Genomic DNA, 27300 nt, shown 5'->3' with positions numbered 1-27300 from the left:
TGCTTAGACACTTCAGATGGCCGTGGGACCGGCTCTCATTTCTGGGAACGCTTCCTTCCTCCTTTCTCAAGTTGCTCTCCTGATGGGCAGCTTTGTCCACCTGGAAAGGCCCAAAATCCTTAGGAATCTGAAAAAACACATGGGATTTCTTTTTATGCTCTCCCTGCAACTTCTTTGTGCATGGTTCCTCATTGCAGAGGCTGTCGAGCACCCTGGGATGCAGCGGGGTATGGCAGACACAGCTTCTGCTGGGTGCTCATCTCCTGCTTGCCTTGCACCAATGTGTACTCATCTCCTCATGTCCTCCGCTTCCCTGCCTTTGCCACAGCAGCCTTCCCATGCACAGGTGCAGGAACAAGCTTCTCCTCCCACTGGAGTTGCTCCCTCATAGCTGTAGGTCTTCTTAATTCATTAAGAGCTGATTGATGTTATTATCAGCTCCAGCAGATGGAAAGGGAGGAGCTTGAGGTCTTCTTCCTCAATAGGCTGATGGAAAAACAGTTTGGAAGTCACTGCCTTGTTGTACTGGCTCCAGTGGTGGAACAAGTTAGCAAACAGGCTCCATAGGACTGGATCTTGTTACTGTTTTCCTTATGTACTAATGCAGCAAGTATATGACATTTTCTAAAGTTCTACTCCCTTTTTCCATTGTATTTCCCTGTCCCAGCTCCCATCCCCAGTCAGGATGTTCTGGTCAGTTGAAGGCAGAGGCAGCGCTGCATTCTTACTCCTAGAGCAAAATTTCCCTTAAGAGGGTGGTGAAACAGATAGATTGAATTGCTTGCATGAAAATGTCAGATTACACCAGTTAACTTCAGTGATAACAGTGCCGGATGTTCTGGGCAAACAACAGCTGGGCAAACAAGTCGCATTCTGTCTGTCTTGCAATAAAATTGTCTTGGTCATCTCAGGCGTGCACTTTGTTTTTTCCCCAATGCTTCACTAGCTGGCAAACAGGAAAGGACTGCCACTGCCCTTAGCACAGCGAGAGAGGGTCCAGAGGGGCTTTCTGCCTCAGTAGTGCTGTGACTCGGATCTGTGGCATCGTTCAGTGAGTCTGGATTCACCTCACAGGGAGCTTGGCGCTAACATTTTACCTGGGTTAGGTGGCCGCCAGCGTTTGATCCCAGATACCATTCTAAGTTTGTGTAACGTCTCTAAAATGCAACATTTCAACTGCCTTCTTACTGTTCTGTTTTACGCAAGAAAATCTCCTTATCTCTTGGTGATTTCCAGTGGATAAGAAATCAGCTCAGGACTTTTGCTGTATCTTGCGTTTAGGCGCAGCACAGAGCGGAATCAAGATGACTCGGTTGGTAGCGAGCCTTTTACTACAGTCATCTTTTGAGATCTGTGTTGATAGCTACCCCAAATTGTTTGCGTCTCACAGTTAGACAAGAATTGTGGCACTTAGGAGATGCGCTTGTTAGGGGATGCTTTTCTTTCCCTTCCTTCGGTAAGTGCAGAGATTTTCTGTTTGCTGTGCGGAGGGGAAGATGGTTGCCAAAGCAATGTGGTAACTGTTGGAGACTGGGATTCCTGCTTGGGTGTATTTGCTCCAGGAGCTTGGGTGGCATCATGTGCTCTTGATGTCCCTACCTGCTGGCTGCTAGCGAGCACACTGTTGCACCAGTTGGGGCTGATTTACTGCAGCCCCAGCTCTTGTTCACTTGTGGAAGTGCACGCATGTCGTGTAGATTTAGGCGGTAGCTATGGCAGTCAGGAGGAATGCATGAGAAGAGCTTGGAGATGTCAGAGCACCCGCTCGCGAGGAGAGGACCACATTAGTAGAGCTGCTGGCTAGCGGTAAATAGTCCTGGCACCCTTGTTTCGGGACTTGGCAGCAGCAGGAGTTGAACCGAGTCCAGCTTTACTCTCTACTGCCTGTTCAGTAAGTTGAGGACAAGGCAGATGATTAAGGAAATGTGGGGAAACTGCTACAGAAGCTTTTGGAAAGATAAGAGACTTCGGTCTCCATGTCTGACAGTCTGGCACTTTTCACTAGCATTGAATTCACATGCAAATCAAACGCAACATCTACTCCCACAGGAAGCTTTATTAATGTACAGGCCTGCTCGTGAATCTGTGTGCTGATGAGAGTTATGGGACCGACTTTATTATCAAATTGATTTCCCTCTGCATCATCACTGGTGTGCCGTGTGGCCAAGCAGTTTTTTGAATGGAGCTAGCTGTCCTTCACACCTCCCATTGTGTGCAAGGGGTGTGGATGAGGATTCAAAGGGATGGGGTAGGTGTACTTGTTGCAAGATGAGAAGAAGTGAGCATCCAGAAAGGATAAGTGAGAATCCAGAAAGGATAAGTGAGTTGGGATCCCACTGTAGAACAGTAGTTTGACGCAGATGTTTGGTGAGAATGAGATCTGAGCTGCAAACAGCCTTCCACATCTTAAACCTAAGCTCATCACTAACTTAGCTTTTATTACTGCTGCTTATTTATGAACAGCATTTATGAGCAGCATCTTGAGAGGAAGGCTGAGGGAAATGCTGTTTCAAGCCACAATCTGCCAAGCTGTGCACTCACCCACACCTCTGTCGTCCTCCCTTTGCTGCTCCTGTCCATCCACACCGCTCCTCACAGCTGCCTCATCTGTCCCTGCGTGGTGCGTGGCTGTACGGGCGTGACAGGAGTGGGGCAGAGCATTGAGTGCTCCCCCAGTTCCCCACCAGCAGGCAGAGATCCACGCTGGCCTGGCCAGCTCCAGCAGAAAGTAGGCATTTCTTGCACGGCTACTCGTTTCTGGGAATCTTCAAACATTTCTGGCAGCCAATTTTAGTTGTGCAACCTCTCAGCTGCCAGAACGGATAGAATATGATCATATCACATGAAATGCATGCAGGGTCTGCTATAGCAACTGTATTTCAAAGAGACAACACATATGGTGGCTGGTTCTTTTTGGAATAATATCTATAAGTTGATGATGTTTTATTCAAAAAGGCTGTAGCTTGAAAGGTTACGGATGTTCTGATTGTTTGGTGTATGATTAAAGAAAGGCTTCCGTGGTTTTTTTGGCCTGTTGAATCCAATTACTGGGAAGTAAAATGATCATTTGATTGCACATTTACCTGGAATTATTCTTCTGCAGAGCCAGTCTTAATAATATATAATAACATGTTGCGTTTGTGCTGTATAGAGCTTCTTGTCTGAGCAACTCAGAGTGCTTTACAAGTATTCATTAATTAAATAAGCCATACAACACCCCTGTTAAGTAGGTGAGTATTTGTTGCCCATCCCTTTACATTTTGTAGCATTTTTTTCCTGCCCACCCTTGAAGCTGCCTTAACAGCCAAATAAGCTAATTCAATGGAAATAGCGTTTTTTAACAGCACTTAGTGCTTTCAGCATAAAGGCTTCCTTGTGCCTTTTATTGCACCATGTTTGAGGTGCTGCGGGTGCACGAAGCATCAGCTGCCCACCTGGAAACGCCGAGTCCCATTTCAGCTTCTGCAAGCCAGGCTCTGTTGGGAAGAGGCTTTCTGATCCAGCGGAGACTTGTCGTTACGTTGGGACAGGCGGTGTAGCTGAGTGTGGAGAGGTCTTTTCCCCAGCTCCCTGCCACTGTCAGTGCTCTGGCAGCGCAGCTCCGGGTGCCACGTCCTGCCAGAAGCCGGGCTGTGCTGCAGGATGGCGGCTCCAGGCCTGCAGGCCCTGCAGTGTGCGCCTCATCCTCAGGGCCACGCTGTGCTCCACATGGCCATGGAGCACTTGGCAGCTCGGAGATGCACGAAGCATATCTGACTCCTTAATTAAATAGGTATTAATTAAATCACTCGGAGAGCGTACACAGTAGGAGTGGGGAAGGCTTTTTCCCTCCTTCCATGTAGGCATCTTGCACAGGGACTATTTTTCTTGTTTTACATTAATGAAGTCTTCAGCCTTCCCACTTTTCCACCTACGCATGTACTGAACGTCTCCAAGGAGACCAAGGAAGCCCGCGTCCGGCTGGTGGAGCCTGCAGGAGCCAAGGGCTGCCAAGCTGAGTCTTGACTGGGCCACAGCCCACCATGCAGGGGTCAGCCTCATCTTTTGGTCCTTTGCACCGGTCCAGAGGAGGATGTACTTGCTCCTTTTCCTGCTTTCCATTGGGTTTCACCTCCTCTTGCTATTTTTTCCCCACCTGATGAGGAACTTGGGCCTCACAGAGCAGCTGGCTCCTGTGCTTGGCACTGCTTTTCTCTTCCTTTGTGACGAACTGTGCAGAGATCTACCACTGAGTGATGCACTGCTGGTACTTTTGGGTACTGTGTCCTCATCCCTCCATCCCATAACACTGCAGCGTCCCTTTGCTGCTCTCCCACAGGTCTCCTGCCATAGCTTTCTGGAAATTTCTCTGCCTTTCTGTGCTGCTCAGGAGAGCAGGTGGTGATACGTGACTGCCCTTGTGTAAACCTGCCCGGAATCCTGCAGAAGACGAGCGTGAAAGCCATTGCCACACAGGGCTGCTAGGCAGCACACAGGGCTGTGAGCTGCTCCAGGAGCAGGGTGTCAGTAACCCAGTGGTGTCACTGCTGGGACTTCTGGGGTTACTCCTGATACCCACACAGAAGCTGAACTTGAGGTGCTGCTGTTCTTCTCCGTGGTCAAAATGGGAGATGCATTGGGTGGATGTCACTTGTTGCGTGTGGGTGCTGAGATGTTTTCAGTGCTGCAGTGTTTTCTGGGTGGATGTGCTTTGGGACTGTTGTGGTGCTCAGTGACCCAAAGGGTGTCTTGACCAAATGCTGTGCCGGTAACTGCCCACCTCCTCTCTGCTGCAAACTCAGTTTTCAAAACTCTTTCCTCACAGGCTCTCCAGGTAGCACGGCAACTTCTACTACAACAGCAGCAGCAGCAGCAACAGCAGCAACAACAGCAGCAGCAGCAGCAAGTTAGCGGATTAAAGTCTCCGAAGAGGAATGACAAACAGCCGGCCCTGCAGGTAAGGCGGCCTTCGTGCTTCATGGGCCTCCTGCAAATGGAAGCTGAGTGGATGCTTTCACTGTGAGTGCTGGCATGGGACTTCCAGGAGCACTTGGTTTTGAACCAGTTTCCTCTAGGGGAAGTGACAGCAGCTGTGGCTCATGTATGAGGGAGCAGCTAGATGCTCTTGAAAATCCCACCCATGATGTCTTTACAGATCTGCAGTGTGTACTTCTCCTAGTGTCTAGTAGGGGAGGGATTATTACAAAATGGAATAGCTTTTGTTACAGTGTCAGTTCTCATAGGAGATTTGCGTTAACAGTTCTGTTTGATTGCTTTTCAGTTTGTAGTCTGTGTTCACTCAAACCGTTGATTCGCTGTGTCGAGGATATTGGGAAAATGTTAGGATATCATATCATCAGTGTGGTTTTTTCCCTTTTATTTTCTGCTGATTTATGGACATCTTCATGAGCAAAATCTGAATATTATCAGGCTTTGCGCTGTTATGAATTCAGAAAGCTAAAACCAATACAGTGCTCCCAAACAGAAGATGTATGCACACATACGCGGCTTTGGACTGCGTTCTGCTAGTCTTGTGGGATAAATCATAGGAGTTAAAGACAAAAAAGACCTATTAGGTCATGTATCATATTTTCCTTTTTTTGCTATTCTCGTGTTAGAAATCCCAAGTGGTGGTGGGACCGCTATTATTTTCCTTCGGATGGTTTTCCATAACAAAGCACGCACTCAGGAACTTTCCACTTCAATTCCGTCCTCTTGCTCCAAGTAATACTGCTTGTATAAATACTGAGTCAGTCCCTTGCCTTGCCTCGTGTTCACACTCCTCAAACATCTGAGATACTAACATGTACTTGCCAGTTTTGGCAAATTATATGTATCTAGTTCTTTATGTTTCGTAAACCGGCACTTCTAGACCCTTGACCACTTCTCTGGCTTGCAGCTGGTTATTGCTTTTATTATTGCTCTCTTTGCAAATGCACTGTGTCACTGTGCTTTTGATAATAAGTTACTGAATACAGCAGCTCAGTTGTAGTCATACAAAACCCTGTAGCTGGGACATTTATCTTATCTTGCTGTTCTATATCTGATGCTTCAGCCTCTGTAGCCCCAAATTCTTTCCGAATGTTTTTTTCAGTTGTTGTCATAGCACATTGTCAAACTCATGTCTGTTTTGCTCCTTCTAATTTTTTTTTTAGTTTGATATACTATCACCATGAGTTCCCTGACAGCATTGCGGCTTCTTTTGCCTTGTATATGTGCTTCAGATTATTTTCCTCCAAAAATACAGATCCTAGTGTCTTTAAATATGTAGTAGAAGATGGAAGGTAGAGCTAAAGTCACGAAAGGCCTTGACATTCAAGCTAGAGGACCCGGTCCTGTAGTCCTTACCTGAATAAAGCTCATCGTGACTTAAGGGAGGTTTTGCCTGAGCAAGGATTATCTATTAACTGCAGCCCTTGGTCCAGCAAGGACAACTTCTAGCTTTGGTGTAGTGATTTCATCTTCAAAGCAGTCTGCAAATACTGATCTCCAAAACATCCCCAGAAGGGAAGTCTGGTAAGTAAGTAGCATTATCCCACTTCTGGATGGGGAAACTGAGGGAAGCAGGTAAAGTGACTCGCTTAGGATCGCAGAGGGAATTGGTTTTAGGGGTAGGATTAAGATTCATGAGTTCCTGGCTCCCACTCCTGTGCTCAGGCTGCTGGACAACACCTCACACTTTATAGCTGAGCTATTATTCTTTTGGAAACTATGAAGCATTTTGTCATTGGGCAAATATACGTTTTATTGGCAGTGTAGAGGGCCATAATCCAAACCGTTACATTAATGCTTTCAAAAATATTTTATTTGGTAAATCCATAGCTGATCCATATGCCTTTTAATAGACTCTTCCACTGGGGACATTTTTAATGAGAGATTGCGCTGGCTAGGTCCAGTGTCAGGTACTAAAAGAAGTGCTTTGTTGTGCAGATGTCTTAAGAATAGCTCCAGAGGATGAAATATGACTGTGTTGACCTTTCAGCTGTGAGCTTATTTGTCAGGATTCAAATAAGTTGAAAGGATCAAACCAAACAGTTTCCGTAGTCAGACTGGGAATTGTGTTGCAGAGGTCAACAGTGAAGGCCACATCGCGGATTCCATAACACAGCCAATTGTTGGTACGTATTAAAGTACTGGAGCAGCTCCTGCAGTCAGAGACACAATTAAAATTCTAATTTATTAATGTATACAGAGAGCTGGCCCAGCCTGTCACTCACTGATTCAAACGACTGCCCAGTCTTTTTTTTTTTCCTCTTTACTCCTGGAGCTTTTGCAGTCTTAAATGTACTGGAAGTCCTCTGGAATAGAACAGACCTCCAGCACATCCGTAACACCAGTGTGTGGCTGTGAGGAAACCACGGCCCTTGGCTTAGGGTGTTAGGTGGAGTAACATTGCACACACAGCCACCCACAGCCCCAGCACATAGCATGTGCCTCTTACCGTGCTGACAAGGCAGTCCCTGCTCTGACAGTGTGCAGAATAAATAACAAGGGTGGCGGAAACGTGCCCGTTTTGGGGAAAGTTTTCTGGAATAATGAAGCAAACCATCTTTGTGCTTCGTTAATACATTGGGGCTGCTTGAGGCTGGGTCTCCCAGTAAGATGCTCCGTGGTCCTTTGGGGCCGCAGTGCTAGAACCTGGCTTGGGGAGAGCCCCAGCCATCGCGGGCCCAGCAATTCAATGCCAGTATGCATGTTTTGTCATGTAAACCTGACTGGCACAAACAGATGTGCGGAATTAATCTGGTGAGTGCGGGGTGGCTTATCTGTTATTGTCTCGTGGATAATTTCCTGTGTCCCCTCTTCAGTGGCCGATCAAATAGCCACAGAGCTTAAATGCGCGCCGGCATCGCGGGGCATTGCTGGGTCAGGGTGCCTTGAATGGCACGCACACGGCAGTGGGCTCAGCCATCGTCCTGGGGATCTGTTGACCTCGATAATGGTGCCCAGAGACCTGCTTTTAGCAAATGCTGAGATATTCTGTTATAAGGACTTGGACACGGGAGTGGAGATGTGCTCTGCTGATAGCTGAAAAAAAAATAAATCTCCAAATACACGATGACTCACATTTTGAGCCTATCTCACACTGCTGTGCTCTAGATTTGGCAGTGACCTCCGGTTTCGCAGCCTGATGACACTCAAAAAAAAGAAAATTGAAAGTTAAGGAATGGATTTAGTAACAGCAGTTGGGAAGAGAGTATAAGCAATATCAAACCCACAAAAATTACTGGAAGTGAAAAAAGGCTAATGCACGGTTGATAATATATTTGCCATAATGTTAGATCTCCTTGAAACTGAGAAACAAATAATTGAGTGGGCCAGGTACACTTAGGATTTTGAGAATTTGCACCTTTTTCCTGGCCAAGATAAATATGTCTTTGTATTAATAGATATATTGATGAAAACCTGCAGCTTTAATTGCTGTGATGTTCTTAACGATTATTCATTTTGGTTCTTCAGGCATTTTAGTTGTTGGCAGGAGCACACAGGTTGGAAACAAATCAAGAGACACATTTTCTCCCGAGAAAGTAAAAGTGCATGTGTGTTTTGGCAATACTAAAAATACAATTTTTTTTAAAGACGTAAATGTTGTGTGTTGCACTGAACTGAAAGCTGGATACTGGACTAAAAACAGATTTAGGATGTCCAAGTCAGTGTCTTGCAATTTAAACTCCTCACTTGACTTCTTTACCAAATGAGACTGGTTGTATGCGAGTTAACCTATGTGTGTTTGGAGAGAAGAAACAATGAAATTACTAAGATGGAAACTCCTGTTTTCAGTTGACAAAACAGAAAGTCAGTCTTTAAGTCATGGCCAAGGAAAGAATTTGTTTTAGATCTTCAGGGTGAGACTGGGGGAGGCAGAGGGGCAGGGCTGTCTTCGCCTTTGCATTCCGGTGCTTTTTAAAGCAGGCTCTTGGCCGGGCTTTTGTAGAATGTAATTTGCATGCTGTGTTATCTTCATGTTTCTTTTTGGTATCTTGAGCAATAGATGAGAGAGAGGGAAAATGGCAAGAGCAGGAGCAAGGTAATCTGTGCAGCTTGCTGTTCGGGGCAATTCGTACTGTTCTTTATGAAGACAGAAATTGTTCACTTGATGACATACTGAGCACTGCAGGGTGGATGGAAAGGTGCTCTCTGTTTCACATGGAGCACAGAAGGAATGGTTCTGTAGCTTCAGCTTTTACATGTCCTGTACCTTTTTACATAGTGGTAAATTTAGTAGCTGGCAGAGAAATTATGCCTCAGCAGATATTTTGGAAGGGGAAATACATTTGCAAGCATATTCACTGGATTTGTGAGTGTCTCTCTGATTCACTCTGAAACATGTGAGTTTATCTGAATTTGGCCTTGGTCAAACCAATGGAAATTCTGCCACCAACTTGTAGCAGGGTCGAGATTTCACTTCTGCAGTGCTTAAATAGATCACCCGAGAACATTTCATTTGAATCTTTTTTTTTTTATTATTTATTTTTTATTTTTGCTTTGGCAATAAAACAAAGTTGAGCATTACTGGTTTCTGCTGAAGGACCGTCAGCTCTTTATTTTTCTTCCTCAGCCCAATTATAGGTGTTAGTCAATTCTTGGAATACGCCTGAGAAGTGCTAATATCACCAGCTCCACAAACGTAACAAAATCTGAGTCAGGTCCTTGAAATCACAAGATCAGCTCAAAAATGTTGATGCTGAGGGCTTTTTTCAGTGAAACCCAGGACCTATTTTTGCTGTCCTTTTCCATTTTTTTAGCTTCTAGTACTTGGCCTTTCCAGCTTTCCAGCCCGAGCAGAAAGGTGACAAATGTGCTTGTTTTTCTTGAAAGAAGTCCGTGATTGCCCTGCAAATAGCTGGTTGCCCAAGTCTTGGCTGTAAGAACACAGCACGTGAGAGCTGGCAGCGGGATATGGAGCCAACATGGCCTCTCCCGTGGATGGAGGCTGGGATGCTTTGGGGCCCTGCGGATGCTGGGAGGCACCGGGGTGCTGGGGAGCAGAAGCCGGGATCCTGCATCTGCAACCCCACCTCCTGCTGGACCAGCCCCAGTGTGATTTTATAGCAGGCTTTCTGCTTTCACACAAAACATTTGCAGAATACCTTTAAGGATGGGATTTCTGGCCGGGTTGCCGGGTTGCAGGGCTCGCTGTGCCAGAGCATGGCCTGTGCTGTCCGCGTCGTGCGAGGGGAAAACAAATGAAACGTTCCTGACTGGTCAGAAACGTGTAAATTGCTAACAAAATGACACATGTAATTAAGAGTGCTCCTGCCATTTTACCTTGTGGTTTACACCTACGGTGTTGAAAAAAGAGAGTGACTCCCACCTCGCTAATTACCATTATCACTGAAATGGTAGGGTTTGAGTCATTAGTTCCATGTGCATTTAATTAGAGGAAGGCTGAAATTGGATTTAACTTATTACTTTTTCATGGATCACTTTCTTGTCATCACTTCAAATTGGATTGCAGCCCCAGGTAACTAATTATGAGCGCCACAGGATCAAGAGTGAAAAAAAGGTAATTAGGAATAACACTGTTGGACCCTTGCTGGTAGTCCACTTGTGCTTGGGAAAAAAATGAGAGCAGTATTTTGTAGTATTACAGATGGGAGAGTTAAAGGTAGGCACTATTGCTAGGAATCATGGGAGCCTGCCCCCCTCCTATCGCGGTTTATATGATGTACAGCTGGGTTGAAGATGTTATATCGACATGGTTCCACAATCAGCTCCTTAATACCTAGATTAAACTTGTAAAAGCAACAGATTGGCTGTAGGTATGAGGCTTCTCAACAACTGTTTAGTCAGGGGTCCTCAGGTGCGTGATTGCAGCAGAGCTGTCAGGGCACTTTTGAGCTTCGGCACGGAGAGGCGTAAGTACAGCGGGTTAGAATTGATAACAAATTAATGAACACATTAATGATCTGAAGAGATCGTTCGGGGCCTACCAGGAGATGTGTATGCCAGGAGCTGAGGCCGGCGGTGGGCATCAGCAGTTTGGCCACACCGCCCTGCCGGCATCGCGCTGCTGCTTCCCTGCTGTGTGCTGGAGACGTTCTGCTTTTGTTTGGCTTTCTGTGAGGAGGGCTCTGTTGGTTGGTTTGTCCTTTTATTTTCTTTCCCTCGGTGTGCTTTTTTGATCTCGTAGGTCTGATCTCCAAGTTCTGCTTTCTTCAGAAAATACTTTAAAACAAATTGTTTTATTTCCATGTGCAGAACAGAATTCAGAACTGCAAGTAATCAATTTTATTGACACAGTCTGGAAAAAAAAATGTTGATGAGAGTTCAAGGATGTGAAAAGATTGGAATTTCCAAGTGCCCAACGCTCTGTGTAGGAAAATTTCAGAAGTAATGTCATTAAGTGGAGGAACTCTTGTGTTGGGGTCTGTGAGAGGAGAGCCTGCTTGTGGGCCCACTGCTGTTGCTAGGAGGTTGTGCAGACGATTTTTGCCTTTAAAAGTGGAAAACTTCCTCAATTTCTCATGGTAGTGAATCACAGTTGAAAGGCTAACGCGATTTCCTTAAGCTGTTTAAAATGGCTTTTAATGCTCTGTTAATGTAGGCAAATATTTGTGACTCAGTGTTGGGTAAGTGATGCTTGCTCATTATTTCCTGATGCAAGCAAAGTGTAGGAAATTATGTGAACACCATGCAGAGATGCTAAATAGGCTAAGAGTAACAAAACTCAGTTATAGAAATGGAGTCCTTCCTCATTTAGCTTACTTTGCAAAACAAATCTAGAGATTAAAAGGTATTACCTTTAACACAGAAAAAGAGAATCTCTTTTAATAGGTATCAAATTGATTTACAATTTTTATACACAATATTCATCTGCGGTTGAAATGGGGGCAACCTGAGGTCAAGTGATGTAGTGTTTCCATTTTTCCATATGAGTCTCACTGTGTGTGATAAAAGCAACCTCCTTGATTTTCTAAGTCTGCAGGAATTTCTGATGAAGTGCAGAGGTCACTGTGCTGTCAATTTGAGCAGGCAGCATTTCTGAACTACTGTTGTTTTCTTTTTTTCCCTCCCTTCCTACAACCCGTGGCACGGCTCTGGCACTCACACACACACACACACACACACACACACACATGCTCTGAGTGCTCCAATATGAAACTTATTAGTGCGTGGTGCTGGAGCCTGTCCAGCGGTTAGAGGAGCTGCCGGAGCGCAGCGTGCCAGCCGTGGGCACGGGTACCGCGGGCAGAGGGGCGGCGAGGGGCAGCCCGGGCTGGCAGCGTGCCTGGCGGGGAACCAGCTGAGATGGGAGAGCGGCGAGATTGACGCGGTGCATCTGGGAACTGCTCGAAAAGTTTGCTTCTCGAAAAAACTACCTTCTGTGATCGTAAGGCATCATCTGTTTTCCCGCAGATATTGTTTATAACAGGGTTTTCAAGCACTTGTCAAATAACCAGGAGTGAAGGAAACAGGCTAAAAATCTCTTACCGGGATGAGTCCTGGCGTAATTGGAAAAAAGCGAAGTCTCGTAGCAGAAAGGCACAGCTCCCAGCATCGCTCGGTGCCTGAGAGGAGCCGGGAGCCAGAAGCGCCCCGCCGTGAGCTGCAGGCACGGCCGTGGGGCGGTGATCCGAACCTGGGGATGCTGCTTCGCTCCGGTTACCGAGCTGTGAGATCATGGGCAAAATATGATAAACATATCGTGGCCGTAGCTTGCTTGTGTAACAAAAGATCAGGAACTTTTATTAAGTTTGTTTTCCTTGTCATATTGTAAAAATTTATTATGTGTACTGTGTATATTAGAAACAGATTTGGGTAATTCTGTCTAAATGAAGTCATCCCAGCTATTTCCAGACTGTCTGTTTTCGGTTGTGAATAATTTTCATACATCAGATGGTTGTCATATTTAGTCGCTCTCTACATTCTAAATAGGACAAATCCCACTGTGAATCTCCACGGACCGGAGCTGCCTCCCGGCACGGTGGCGGTGCTGAGCACGGCAGGGCCCAGCAGTCAGCTCAGCTCCTACCTTTGCGTTCACAAACAGGTTGAGCAAACACAGAACAAAGTTACATGCGTCAGAACTCTGCTAAGTTAACAGAATCTCCTCTCTCAAAGAACGAGTGCTTTTTTCTATTGTAACACAAGTGTAGAAGTTCACATCTCGGTGCTCAATGCTGAAGCTTACGTCACACGCACAGCTACGTGCCAGCTGAGGCTGCTGTGATTTTCCTAATCCTTGCACTGAGGTTTCCCTTCCCAGCGTGGTGAGGCTGTCTGGGCTCCTCGTGCACACGCTGCAGAGATCTGCAGGGATGATCACAGAGCAAATTCTGCCCTGAAACCGTCAGCTTGGCCAGAAATACTTGAGTTATAGCAATTCAACTTTGAGAAAAAAGCGAGGGAGAAAGAGAGAAGGCATTTGATGTAGCCTGTGTGAGCAGAGCAGAGCAGCTGTTTACCTCATGTGTTTAAATCTCTAGAGCTCATACTGAAGTTTCGGGGCAACAAGTGCAACATAACAGAGTGAGTAGAAACGTAGAAAGAAAACCGGCAAAACAATTGGGAATGTGCTTGGATGTGGCTTTGGAGCTTGACAGTTTTACAGCTGTGTAATCAGGTTGACAAAACATTTTGTGGTGTGTGCAAAGGAAAAACTGTTGTGTTGCTGAAATGTTTTTATATTCCCAGTAAATGTAATGTGCCCTTTATAAATTACTGATCTATTTAAGGTGTAACGGTAATGGCGCATAATCTCAGTGCACTCAAAGCCTAGAAAATTAAAGTAGACTGAAGGCACAAGAAAGAAATGTACTTTATGTCAAGATGAAGTTCGATGAAGCATAGAGAAGATGGAATAGATTATTAAATAAACTTTGAGGGAAGATGGAAAAGGCACCGAAATCTCTCATTTTGAAAGGAATTAGTTTACTTGATTATATGCAACTGTATCACACTCAGGGAAGTATAAGACAAATGAAAGCAAAACAAAATTTAATTGAGCTATTATTTTGCAGACTTTGGCTCCGTTTCAGACAGCCTAATCAAATTGTGCTTTGCTCAAATAACTAATGTTAAATGCAGTCTACCAACAGATGTTTAAACAGAGACTAATTGGAAAATCTACATCCTGAGTTTAGTGCGTCTCGCCGAGAAAGTTTGGAAATGGGATGGCGAGGAGGCAGGACGCCAGGAGGACATCAGGTGGCACAGGGGTCTGGAGGCTCTGTCACTTACAGCGTGTATTTTTTAGAGCAGTATGAACTCAAAACCCTGCTGTGCTTTAACTCGGTAACCTGGGTGGCACATCTGGGTGTCAGCTTTGCAGCATAGCCGTGCAGCCAACTGGATATCTCAGACATGTTGCAGCACTGGGATAAAGAGCTGTGTAAGTGACAGCCACCAGGGTGTGTGCTGGAGTGGAGGATCCCACCGAGCTGGGCTTGGCTTCCTGCGGCTTGGTTCACACCGAAGTCACCCACTGGTGCCAGTGTCATCTGCACTGCTCTGTGCAGCTGTAGCCATCAGCCCCACGGGGACTTCTTGGCAGGATGTTTTACTCTGTGGACTTGTTGGTCATTGGAATTTGGGGCTGAAATGTTGTTCACGGTTGGTACTGGGGAGGGCACACCAGTGGGCCACCTGTTATGGCGCAAGGAAAGGAGAGCTGATGTTTTGGGTGTGTATTTTGGGAACTGAGGCAGTCAGTTGTTCTGGGGGGAAGGTTGATCTGCACAGTCATGAGGCAAGAGGCAAAAATCAGAAACACCTCGTGTGACATTTCTAATCTTTCACTGGAAACAAAAAAGGAATCAGTAGAAGTGTTTTGGCGGAGTCCTCATGGCTCAGATAACACCAGCCCAGCCTGTTGGTTTCCAGCCACAGTGCACATTCATCTTTGGATCCCACTGGGTTTGATAGCAGGACTGGATGCACCAGGACTGCCTTGTGGGTCGTCACCAGTGGCACTGGCTGTGCTGCAGCCTGGTGGCCCTCCCAGCCACATCCCAGTGCTGTTGGGGCTTCAGAGCAGCCTGGCTCTGAAGTTGTTCCACACCCAGTTTGGAGTGGTGTTCTTTGGGGACCGGGCTGCTGTGGGCTGAGGGGCTGACAGCCTGCAGCGTGCAGTGTGTCTGCTGCCATCGCAGGACTGCTGCTGGTGTTCTCCAGGCTGTCTGTGCAGTGTGTAATGGGGAGCAGCCAGCCTGAGTGTAAAAAAACAAATGCTCTTTTATGTATACATATATATAAATGTATGTATGTATATATGTATTTCCAAATTTACCAATTGGAAGCCTACAAAAGACAAATTATATTTTATGGCTTGTAAACAGCAGGGCAGATATTTCAGGAGAACTGCAGACAGCTGTAATTTTGTGAATGTGCACAAATTACTCGGAAAACAAATATCCCTCTGCCTACACAGCTGTATTCACCACTGTGGACCAGAATACTTTTTGCATGATGCTCACACTTGGTTCCACGGAGTATAATAACGCTTAAATGAATATAGTGTGATTGAAAAGTGGAGTTGGAATTAGTGCTGTGAAAGCCTGCGTGGCTGCAGGGATGGAGCACTGCCCCTGCCCTGGTGCCGTGTGGCTGTGCTGGGCCTGTGCCTGCCTGGTTATCCGCGCCCAGGTTGGCTGAATGCAGAGCAGTTGTGTCGTGTAATTGTGTGCTGGCAGCTCCTTCTGTTTGTCCTTCTGTTGTGCGATAAGGAGTTTACAAAGGAAAGTATGAATATCAAGAAAGAAGGCAGAGAAAATCCCCAAAAGTAAAAACACGGCCAAGCAAGTGCACGTAAAGCACCGGTTGGCAAGAGCCGAGGGCCTTGCATTGATTTTAGTTTTAACTTCTGTGTTTATTCAAAGGCTGTGGATACAGGTTAACTTCCTTTGCTCAATATTTATTGCTGTGTTGCTTGTCTCAACGTGGAACAATGAGTACTTTGTGCATCGGGTTAAAGGATTGTCCCGTTGCACTCCGTCTCCTGCATCTCTCTCCATACCTGTGGGTTTTAAGCAGTTTATTTTAATTTCACGTTTCTGTGCTCTGTTAGAGGAGGTGTGGGTGCTGCCCAAATCGAATGCTACCAGGGCGGGTTCCTCCTGCCGTCAGCAGTGGATCGGTGTGGTTACGGCACTGCCAAGGGTGACGGTGCTGCTCCCACTCTAATTAAGGGATGGCAATGACTTTGGGATGGTAGGAAAGGCCCAAAGACTGACCTTGGCCAGAGCCCAGTTGTGGGGTTTGGGAAGTAGCCCCCAAATACAGAGGGATTCTCGTTGAGCCGGGGCATGAATACAACGCAGAGCACAGCTAAGGTCGTTCTAAATCCCATCGTGTGCAGCTGACAGAGCAAGGGAAGGTATGTTTATGGCTTCCATCGTTGTTATTTTTTACTTGGGCTTGTTGCTTGGAAAAAGTGTTCATTTTGAGTCCTCCACTCAGCTGTGTCTACCGAGAAGAAAAACAGAGCAATTTCTTCTGGGAGAGCCCCACAGTGGACACATCAGAGCTGCAGTGACAGCTGCAAAATTGTTTTGTTGTTGTGTTGCTAATTCTGCAGTGAGTGAAGGGGACCACCCTGTCTTAAAAAAAAAAAAAAAAAAGAGGGAAAGGAAAACAAAACAAAAACCAGAAGCACTTTCAGTTTGTAACTGTGATTTTGCTGCAAAAAAAAAGGAAAAAATACAGTGCACAACCATATGCCTTGGATGGGATGGCACAGGAATTGCGTGGGCTTGTTTTCGGTTCTGGTCACTGTTGCCTCAAACCTGTAGGAGATCCATTTTTATGCTTCTGCACTTTGCCACCAAACTTGAAAACTCGAGGAAATTCAACTTCTGTGCATTGTGAAGTCATTGTATGCCAGCAGTGCCTGGGGGAGATGCATGCCCTTGGGTCCTCAGCCCTCACCCTGCCCCCACCAGCAGTTAAACAGCGCAGAGCTCTGTGTGTTGAAGATAGAAATGCAAAAAAAAAAATCACTCCTCTCTCAAAACCTCACAGTATTTTTTTTTATCTCCTCGCCTGTGTGCATTTAAAGACAAAAATGAAAAGAAATCCCAGTTCTGCATTGTTTGTGTAGGCTTATGAGCCAGATTGTACTACAGAGCACACTGATGTGTCTTCCCCTGAGGTATGGAAAGATCTATGTGTGCTAAGCAGGTGTTTTCATTTGTTTAATTGGAGCTGAGTTTAGCACAATATTACAGATAAATGAATTACACATGTTCAGTAATTCATAGAAAGTGATGGCTGTTTTGCTTTGACACTTGTCTTCAGCTCCTTATAGAGATGGAGTGTTGGCCAACATGGACAGAGGTCCTGCAAAAAAAAAAACAACCTCCATGTGTGCCCAGGGAGCGCCTGAAACCTGCTTGCTAAAGCTGCCATAACTATTTTATCTTTGTTTAAACTGGAACGCTTTACGTTTTGATAGGATCTGGTTTTGACAAGCAGGGTATCCCAGGGATGCTCCTTGCTGCAGGCACCCAGTGCGGCCTCTGGGTCGGGCGCTCGGGCCGTGCTGCTTTGCAAAGAATGGGCAGAACGGGTCAGTGTGCAGCTTCCCTCGTGGCTCTGAGTTGTCGCAGCCCTTGGCCCGCGTCCAAATGGATAATTACATTGAACTTACCCAAATTTCCTCTGCAGATTCAATTGTAAACTATTTTCTCGCTCTCTCCCGCCAGCGTTGTATATAAGTGTGCTGCGCAGCGTTAAACAACTGTCACACACAGCTCCGGGGGCTGTCGGGCACTGGGCACAGAAAGCCAAAGGCTGCATCAAAACTTGCGGTGAACTTTAGAAGGGAGTATTGTTTGTGCTTCTTCAGTTCATAAAGCGCTTCAGAGCGGGCACTGGGCTCGAGCTCATGGTTGGAGCTGAAGTTCCCAGCAGAAGGTGCCGACATTTCAGGCAGGCTTTGAAAAGCCACTTTTTCAGGGATGACCTGAAAGCCTCCAAGCCTTCCGACAGCTGGAATTGGGTTGTTAGCAGCTCGCCTCGAGCTGTGCACGCCAGGCTGCAGTGCTCCTGCATCCTCTGGGCTCAGTGCACCCACCGCAGCGAATCGCAGGGGCTGAAAGTGAGCTGGAAGCATGTAGAACTGTTACTTGTGCGAGTGGTTTCCTGCAGCGTGCGATTGTTCTGCGAGAGGCTCTTGGGAATTAACGCGCGTCCAATCCCACAGCAATCTCGGAAGATTTGTGGCGGTGTAATCTATAAACTCTTAATTATATAGAGAGCTGAGTAAATAGCTTGAAATTTCTTTCAACTCTTTGTTCGCAAATGTATATTGCAAAGTGCCCATCCCACATGCACACGCACACCCACCCTTTTCCTTCCTTCCTTCCTTGTTTTACACCCACTTCCACCAAGGCTTTGGCTCGGGGCATCCTTCCTTACCCGGGGAGCTCCTGCAGGGCCGCTGGGCCCTGGCTGCTCCAGACGCCCCCCTGCACCCATCTCGAGGTGGGGCTGTCGCGCAGGTCTCCCCTCATCGTGCAGCTCATTTGGGAGCTGATTCTGCCGCTTGCAGAGCTTTAATGAGATGTAAATTGTTTGTGATGCTGCCTTATTAATTGTATTGTAATTTTAAAATCATTTGCTTGTTAATTGTATTTAAATAGCTGCCACTTAGACAAGCAGAAAGTTTCCAGAAAGATAAATGGATTTCTCATTTTACCGTGTCTGAAGGCGGCCGCAGTGACCTGTCGGGGCTGCTCTGACACTCCCAAAATGGAAGAGTCACCGTGTTACGTGTCTGCTGGGAGCTCTCTGTGCCTGGAGAGCGAAACGTGGAGAGGGTTGGGAGCGTGGGGTGGAGATGGCTAGGAAGATTTTGAGGTTTTGTGGATGGTAGAGATCAGATTTGGGGAGATGCTGTGGATCAGATCTTGGAAGATGCTGTGGATCACAGTTTGGGGGACGCTGTGGGTGCTGCTCCAGTGCAGCAGTTCAAGCCAGGGCAAGCTCCTCATCCTCAGCACCTCCAGGGCTCTGCTGTACACGTGTTGAAATCAGTGCTGAGATCTCTCTTCACTCCAGCTGAGCAACACAAGGTCCCCGCTGACCTGAGCTCAGCTGGCCTTAAAGCTGATTTTGATGCTACATGGTTGCTAGCCTTGGCGGGCAGCAAGCTACACCGTGTCAGTTGTATTTTTGTTGCATCTGAAATGCCATTCTGGAAAATGAAGAGTAATCTTTTCGCATCAGTCCGTTCTCTCCTTAGATGGGCTGCAACCCCCCTGCCCACAGTCCCAGCTGTGCATTGGACCCTCACTCCCTTTCTGCCTCCTCTTCCTGTGACGTTCCATGTTCCCTTCGTTTTCTTTTTGCATCTTTGTTGTGTGGCAGGACCAGTAATAATAGTTAATAATTAGCAGCTCAATAGCACTCTTCACCTTCGGAGCAGTTTTGGGCATTAAATCACTGCAGCTCTGCTGGCAATATTACAATATTGACTTGTTACTTCACCAGTGTCACCGAGGCAGCAAAAGCTGCATTTTTATGGAGGCCAAAATGGGGTCATTTTTTTTTTTTTTAGAGCACAAAATTGGCAAAAAATAAAATTTTCTCCTAGGCTGACACTTTGTTTGCCAAATTTCAGCATAGAGCCAATTTTTAAAGCTGAGTAATAAACACCTGAAAAGTTCTGGTTTATAATGGCAGTGCTGAAAAGCCATTAAATGAATGGCACTGCTATAACACAAGAAAGTCCTCTTAAACTGCTGAAAACCCTATAAAAGCTGGATGGAGCCTTAGCCAACGCGGCCTCGCCTTTGAGCCCCGTATTTAGAGGTACAAAGTGAATCCTGAGGGGATCTTGCAGGGACGGGATGGCAGATGATGGGAGGCATCTCTTCTACTCTACCGCATGGAAACGGCTCTTCCCCTGCTAAGCGGTGGAGCAAGGCTGGGAGCTGAGATTTTGTTCCCAATGCACCTGAGCATCTCGCCACAGATGCTCCATCGGGACAGTGGTGGGGAAGGTGGGACAGAGCGGCAGGGAGCAGGAGGATGCCAGGTGGGGGGGATGGGGATGAGGTTTGCTGGCACACGTATGTGCACGTGGCACGTCCCTGCGAGCATCCTGTGTGCACACAGCTGAGAGCACGTTAGCAACCTCACAACACAGCTCTGGGCCTGCCCTCCTGCCAGCTCAGCTCTGCTGTGAAGAGAACTGCCTTGTAAAACAGCACATTGACCAGCAAAAGAAATGGGCAAATGAAGGGAACAGCTATTAATGTGCCAAGCCAAGATGTGTAATTATACCGTAGGACTTTCCCAAACTAATACATGTTAAAGGTGTAAACCTATTAAAGAAGAGATTTTTCTGTACGGGGAACTTATGTAGATAGAAGGATTTACACTGTACTTTATTCTTGTATTATAAGGTATAAGGAACATTTGAGCAAATCCAGTCATTCCTATTATTACAATATCATACGTTTTTCATACCGTTTTATGTGGTTCTTCAAAAACTTTGGCACTAATTCTCTTTATATTGTTAGGAATTTTCTTTTAAAAACAGTTTTATTTTTCTCAAATAGTTAATTAGAGTTTGAACTTCAAATACGGTACTTTTTCCTCCCAAGAATGAGGGTGTTAGATCCATTGTGCTGGCCAAATTACAGTTTGGATAGTTACATTCTCTCTGCTTAATCACCCTGCAGTTCTATTGGAGTGAAGGATTTGGTGCCTCAGGTGTCCTGCATTCCTTCAAGCCTCTCGTGGCCAAATCACTGCTACGAGGCACTGCTGACATGGCTGCATTCAGTGACAGTGCATTGCTGTCTCCTTACCGAGTGTAAATCGCGTGGTTTTGCTCCTGGAGATGATTTTTTGGTCACCTGCTGCCCCTTAGCCTCATCCTTTTTGTGATGAGGGGAAAAGGGATTGAAGCAGCAGATCTGAGCAGGAAGTGGCCGTGAGTCACAGATGGCAGACAACAGCCCTCTCCACACTGGGGAGAGAAGGTAGGGCAGGGGAGGACGATGCCCTTGAAACCAGGCCCCATTTGTTTGGGTATGGGCAGGGTTCATGGCATTGTAGGGCACTGTAGGCAGGGTCTGGGTCATTTGCCAGTCCCATAGGGTAACCAGGAGTCACCTCAAGGGGCTTTTTCCTTCCTATGGAAGTCACACTGCACTGCTGGGCCTTGGCGTTTTGGAAGCACGGTGGTGGAACATGAGGACAGCCCATCACTGCTGCCAGATCCCAGCACCTGTCTGACCCTGAGGGCTGTTGGCTGAACACCTCTGCAGGAAGTTACTCAAGTCATCGTGTTGCTTCTGCAAAGTTCACTTTGTAAGGAAAAGATGAGCAAAAGCCCTTATCTCCCTTCTAGAAAACAAATAAAATAACTATATTTCGGTGATGGAGGTAAACTCAAACAATGAACCAGCTAAATACGCTGGATCAGGAAACCTCAGGGACCGCTGAAAGGAAAGCAGTGGCCATTACTGCTAAGGAGGTGTTTTATTGAAAATACACCAGCATCCTTTCCCAACAGAGGGAGTGAAAAACAGCGAGGTGCCCAACGGTAATGCTGCTTGTGCCCACCACCAAGCCCCAGTGTGTAGATTGGCACTGCTGGGCGGTGTGTGAGTGAGCTGTGCGATGGACTGACAGGCGTTCTTACATGAAGGGGCCCATATTGCATCAGATCTATTTTAACTTAAATCCGCGGTGATAGAGGTGTGGGTGCAGGTGTGTGTACACGCCTTGCTGTGCAAGCAGGCATGGGTTTTTAGAAGGGTGTATTTTAGAAGGGTGACTTTTAGAAGGCTGTTGTGTTTTAGACTTCTAGAAGGTTGTTTTTGATAAAGATGTTCTCTCGTGAGGGTTGCCAGGTGAGATGAAGAAGCGTCGCAGGCCCTGGCCCTGGGAGAGAAGCGGCCAGGAGAAGCAGTGCCCTGTTGCTGTGTTTGCCACCTTGTGTCTGCCCCATAGCAGGCACAGGATCTGCTTGGCATGCCTGGTTGTTCAGGAGTTAATACTTAGCAGGCACATGTGTGTGATTGACATTTGTTTTGTTGATGTTGCGTTCTGTTTCTTTTCTTACCATGGCAACTTTAACATCATGACAAAACACTTACTTTTCCTCTTGGAGCCATAGCTGTTGTCATGCCCAATAGGTTATTTTGGTATACAGTGGTTGATCTCTTCAGGCAGAGGTGTTGCCATCTCCTCCCAGATATCACCTCCAGTATTTCCTCTCATCAGAAGGAATCTGTGGTTCTCTGTGTGTGAGCCCCGTGTTTCGACCCAGGGCAAAAAGAGGAGTTTTAATGGAAACTGTGGCATTTCCTCCGCTGTACGTGACATAAATGCTATCTCACATAATTAAGGAAAGTAACAGAGAACAGTTAGCGGTGATTGCCTTTCAATATATTGTGTACTTTGGGGCAGAAGAATAATTTATGAATAATGCCCATGCATACTTGGAACAATTTGCACACTGTGCTGTGAGTGATGCAGGCCTGGCGGTAGGAGAGCGTGCTAATAAATTTTACTTTGTGGCGGAAACAAGAGATTACAGTTTATTAGGAAAGGAGATGGCAATTTATTAAGATCAATCAAAAGCGAACGCAGAGCAAAAATGTTGCCGTTTTTATTTATTTATCTCAAAGCATAAAGAGGTGCAGCTACGTGCAATTGGTTGTTTACCTGTGGTGTTTGATTCATTATTAATATTTTTATGTTTAGAGGGAACCATAATTTTGCTGAAATGTCTTCCATAACTCCTGCACAATCATATTCATAACTCACCTGAATGTTGACACATCCTGCTGTGTATATATAAATTAACTGGTAACACTGGCATTATAAAATGATGCATTAAATGAAGATGTGAGTGGTAATTTAAAGCATGCCATGAAGTGAAATTTAAGCCATTGTACAACAATGAGGGGATTTAAAGAGCCTTTTTCATGCAGAATTTGCAGGGCAATAAGGAAAATGACAGTTTCTCGTACAAAAAGAAAAAGCGCAACAGGGACACAAACATTACTGAAATGTTAATTGCTTTGGTGTTCTGTATTAGTAGAGACACCATCAGCCTAAAAGTCACTGTTCTTGAATATATTTTACCACAAGAAATATTTTACCGTGAGAGTATTAGCTAAGATTATTAAAAATGACCAAAAATGTTTACTTTGTACTTTTTCTCAGTGCTTTGTGGATAATAAGTTTCACTGTTTCCTGTTTAGTCAGTTGTTTTCCCCATTTGTTTTCATAGGTTTTCAAACAGCAGCAAGGGAAAATGCAACAGTCTCAAAACAGGAAAATGTGATTTAACCCCACAAAAATGGGCCTGGGGATCCAGGAGTGGGAATAGTATCTGAAATGCCCTTTTCCCTTGTAACTGCCAACAGCAGCTTGCTCTCAGTCTGACTTTTCCCCACCCCGTGTTCTCGGCTTCCACGTGGGCTGATGCCTGCAGAGGTCTGTGGGTGAGGTGTGCAGGGAAAGCAGCAGCAGAACAAAACAATTTCTTCCGCTGTGTTCATCTTTTCATGTTTGTAACCTACTTCTCTGGCTCAGCCCTTGGAGCCTGGTGTCTGTGCTGTACTCCAGTGATTTTTTTCCCCAGGTGTTGATGCTGCCACTCAGTGCCTATCTGATCTTGCGGGCACGTAGAGCCAAATAGCCACCTTGTCTGCCACGCTCCTTCCCTGCTATTTTTAATTTGCTGTTTTATGTCTGCTGCTTCGGTCATCCTTGTCAAATCTGATTGTCTCTGTCTGTGATGACTCTCCATAACTGAATGGAATTAAAGTGGGAGTTTATGGTTCTTCTTGATCTTTTAAAATATTTGCTGGCTTAAAAATGCTTTATATTTCGTAGTGACCTTACTTAGCAAGTGCTACCATCTCCGTTACTGAGGGAATAGACCAAAGATTTTAGCTCTCAGCAGATGTTGGCTGAGCTTGCAGGTATGAAGCTTTTATCTGAAAGGGCATAAAACGCTGTAAAAATACTGCTTGCAGGCTCTGTGGGCAGCGCTCAGTGCTTAGGCAGCATCTTTCATTTTCCAAATGTTTGGCAAATGCTGGTCTAGGGAAGACCCTGAAATGAGCACTATCACCATCCGTTTGGCAGGTGAGGAGGCGAAGGAGTTGAGGCCTTTGAAATGGCAGGTGTGAAATGGAAGGGGTGTCAGGAACTGGGGCCTGCGGGACGGAGCAAGGCCTGCTCCGATCGCCATTGGAGGCTGGACCCAGGCTGGGAGTGCTGCTGGTGCTGGAGTCACGCCGCAGCCTGGCTGGCCAGCTGGCAGTGTTGTGCTTGTGTCACCAGGTCATGCTTTGTATTGCCCGTGCAGGGAAAGAAAGGCTTCAGGCAGGGTTGTGAGCCTTGCAGCACCTCTTTTTTGTTAAAGAAGCCCCAAGACAGAGCTTTTTCCCAAACGAAAGCTGTGGAGCACGCCGTGACCTCAGCCTGCAGGGACCAGGGAGCACCGCCAGCCCTCGCAGTGCATGTTAGCACAGCTCCCATTCCTCCATCACCGTGCGAGCGGTGGGCAATGCTGCTGCAGGGATGCTGCTGGCACCCGCACTGGGCAGCGGGATGTGGTCTGAGGGAGAAACTGCTGGGAGGTTTAAGCCTATGCATTCCACGGTGTGTTCCTCAACAGGGTCAGAGTTTCTGGTGATCACTTTGGAGTCCAGGAACAGGAGGGGTTCTCTCCAGTGCAGGCAATAATAATTACATGCTCATGACATGCAATGCCAATTTATATTGCTATTAGCTGCCCGGTGTGTTGGACATGTGCGTGGCATTTTGCTGGCTGTGCAGCTGTGTACTGCCCTCAAATATGTGCTGCTCCCATGCCCCCATGTGCTGACCTGCAGTGCGTGTGCCCCTTTAAGAGGCCGTCGCTCTCTGATTCATGTAGGCTGCTGCTGGCAGATTTAGGGTCTTGCAAAAGATGCCCTTAGTCCCTTATTAAATATTCATAAGAGGGTGGGGTCACATTTTTGTGACCTGAAAAAAATCCCATTAATAAATTTGTTATCTGACACGAAAACACTTTAGGGTGGAAAGCAATCCGTATCACATCCCATTTACCATCAGATCACAAGTTGTCAGTAAATTGCATCCTTTGTCTTTGCTTCTTGTGAGGTTCTTTAGCAGCATAGCTAATGGGGCTATTGTCTATCAGCCCCTGACTCCTGCAAATAAAGTGTGTGCTGCCTGGGGACCGTGGCTGTGTGGCTGCCGGCATTCGGCTACGTGTGCATGCAGCGTCTGCATCAGTGTGCTCAGAGGCTGTGTGAAATACGAGATAAAATTGAATAGCGGAGAAGATTTGGCCAAATAATGCAGCCTGAGGCACATAGCTATAGGGCAGGAGAAAATCCATGACGGGGTCGACAGCAGTCCCTGGGCTGGAAATGGCACAAGGACAGGTTTTGTGTGTGCACTGAGATCTGGAGTGGAGGGCGGGCGAGGAAAGTATTGCTTTGAGCTGTCAAGCAGAGGAAAGCTTGCTGCGTGCCACACAATGCACCCTGTACCCAAACCTTCCCCAAATGTGGGAGGCAGGCAGGGCTGCTGCTGAGTGCTGTGCCCAATCTGAGCATCCCAGTACCATACAGGACTTTTTAAGGGAAATGATGGGAGAAGATGCTCTGGGCATCCCAGCGTCCTGGGCTAGGATCCCTGCTGCTTTGCTGGGGTGCAAAGGAAGGTTTTCCTGTTTGCAGGCCAGGTGCATCAGCTGGGCTTAATACAAGCTCCTGCTGGAGGCTTCTTATGATAGCATGCTTTGTATTAAAGTCCTGCTATGTTTTTTTTTTATTTGTGGCATTAAAGTCGTGCAGCAGAACTGTTGGAGAGAGTCACAGCCACTTTTTGAGAGAAAGTTAGGTGGAAGGAGAGCTGCTCCTCCAGCGCATCGCGTTTGCAGTGCCTGCTCGGAGCACTGCGCTAGCTGCCACTTCTTCCCCTCCTCCCCCCCCCCCGTAACGTGCTGGCACCCACGCCCCACAAAATAGCTTTATTTATGGGGGAGCCGCTTTTAAACACGTCCCGGCGCAGCGTGGCGGCTCCCTGCGGGCCGGGCCGGGCAGCACCGCCGCCAGTACCGTCTGCAGCGGCACAGCCGGCAGCAGGTCAGAGGGCGCGGAGAGCCGCGAGGGAGGAGGGCCGCGCCCGGGGTGCCCCGTTCCGGGGTTCCGGGGCGGGGTGTGCGCGGCGGCGCGGCGCGGGGCGGGGCGGGGCGGCGGGGCTCCGCGGCAGCCCGCGAGCACGGCGCCGCCACTCCGCCCGCGGAGCCTCCGCGCCGCCCGGACCCGGCCCGCTCCATGGCCCGTCCGCCGCCGGCGCCGCAGCCCAGGTGGGTGCCGAGCCCCGCGGGGAGCGCGCGAGCCCCGGCCGTGCCCGCATCGAGCCGGGAGCTGCGGGAGGAGGAGAGGGAGAGCTCGGGCTGCGGCGGGATCCGCCGGGGGCGGGGGGGAGAGCTTTGCGAAGTGAGCGGGCGGGGCGCGTAGCTTTTCTTGTTTTTACTTTCCTCTTTTTCCCAAATTATTTTTTCCTCGCCTCTTTTGTTCCGACATTTGGCTTTGGCGCAGCTCGCCGCGCGCGCCGTAGTTTTGAAGAAGTGCTCGCAGCGCTCCGAGCGCTCCGGCAGCGCCGGGATCGGCCCCGCGCATCGCCTCCTCGGCCGGGGCAGCGGCCGGACAGCGGCGGGGCTGAGCGGTGCGGAGCGGGGAGGAGGCAGCCCCGAGGAAGTGGGTGGTGAGTTCGGAGCAAAGTGCACGCACACTCTTCCTCTCCGCAATTAACTCCTTCGGAGCCGGCCGGCCCCGGCGCGGGGCGGCGCGGGCTTGGAACAACAACGAGTTCGGTGGCAGGAAATGTGAATCACTCGCGGTGACTCAGATGTGTTTACGAAAACGAAATGGTCGGATTTGTGCTAGCGGTTGGGTTGCAGAGCTCCATAAATTGCCGAAGTTTATTTCTAATCAAAAGTGCCTTAGGCGGGGGGTTTGCCCCGGGGGTTAGCGAGCTCCGTACCGGTGCCCGGCCCTGGCACAGCTGTGGGACGGGCTGAACTGCGCGGATCTCTTTGTGGCAAGTTAGCAACAGTTCTGTTTGCTTCCCTCTTTTTAGAAAATCGGGGCTAAGCCACATGCTTTCGTGTGAAATTAGCATTAAATGTGCCGCTGCCGGGCGAAGAAACACCTCGTATTAATTGTGATTTCTCAGCTCGGAAGGCAGCCTGCTCCCGAGCCATGGGAACACGGCTGTCAGAGGGCCGAGCTGCGGGTGCAGCTCCCAGCTCTGCTGCCATCGGCAGGGCTGCAGGCCGGCACCCGCACTGCCTGCGCCGAGGGGCTGCTCGGCCTGCAGCGTGGC

At 47.6% G+C, this 27300-nt stretch overlaps 1 protein-coding gene across 15 annotated transcripts in view; it reads left to right on the top strand.

The window, feature by feature from the left end:
• The window catches only part of FOXP1 (forkhead box P1), a 341592-nt gene that overhangs the window by 232521 nt on the left and 81771 nt on the right, over positions 1–27300 (top strand). For 14 of the 15 annotated variants that reach the window (XM_052678944.1, XM_052678948.1, XM_052678951.1 and 11 more), the window contains one exon: positions 4805–4936. In XM_052678944.1, coding sequence (XP_052534904.1) covers positions 4805–4936 — 132 coding nt within the window. Of the gene's footprint in view, positions 1–4804; positions 4937–26173; positions 26279–27300 lie in introns of those variants that run through there. The other variant, XM_052678959.1, reaches the window with a different exon arrangement.

The sequence above is a fragment of the Tympanuchus pallidicinctus genome, unplaced genomic scaffold (genome assembly GCF_026119805.1).
Source record: "Tympanuchus pallidicinctus isolate F22 unplaced genomic scaffold, pur_lepc_1.0 scaffold17, whole genome shotgun sequence".
Lineage (NCBI taxonomy): Eukaryota > Metazoa > Chordata > Aves > Galliformes > Phasianidae > Tympanuchus > Tympanuchus pallidicinctus.
Note: the sequence above shows the minus strand (reverse complement) of the source record. Positions and strands in the feature narration are given on the sequence as shown.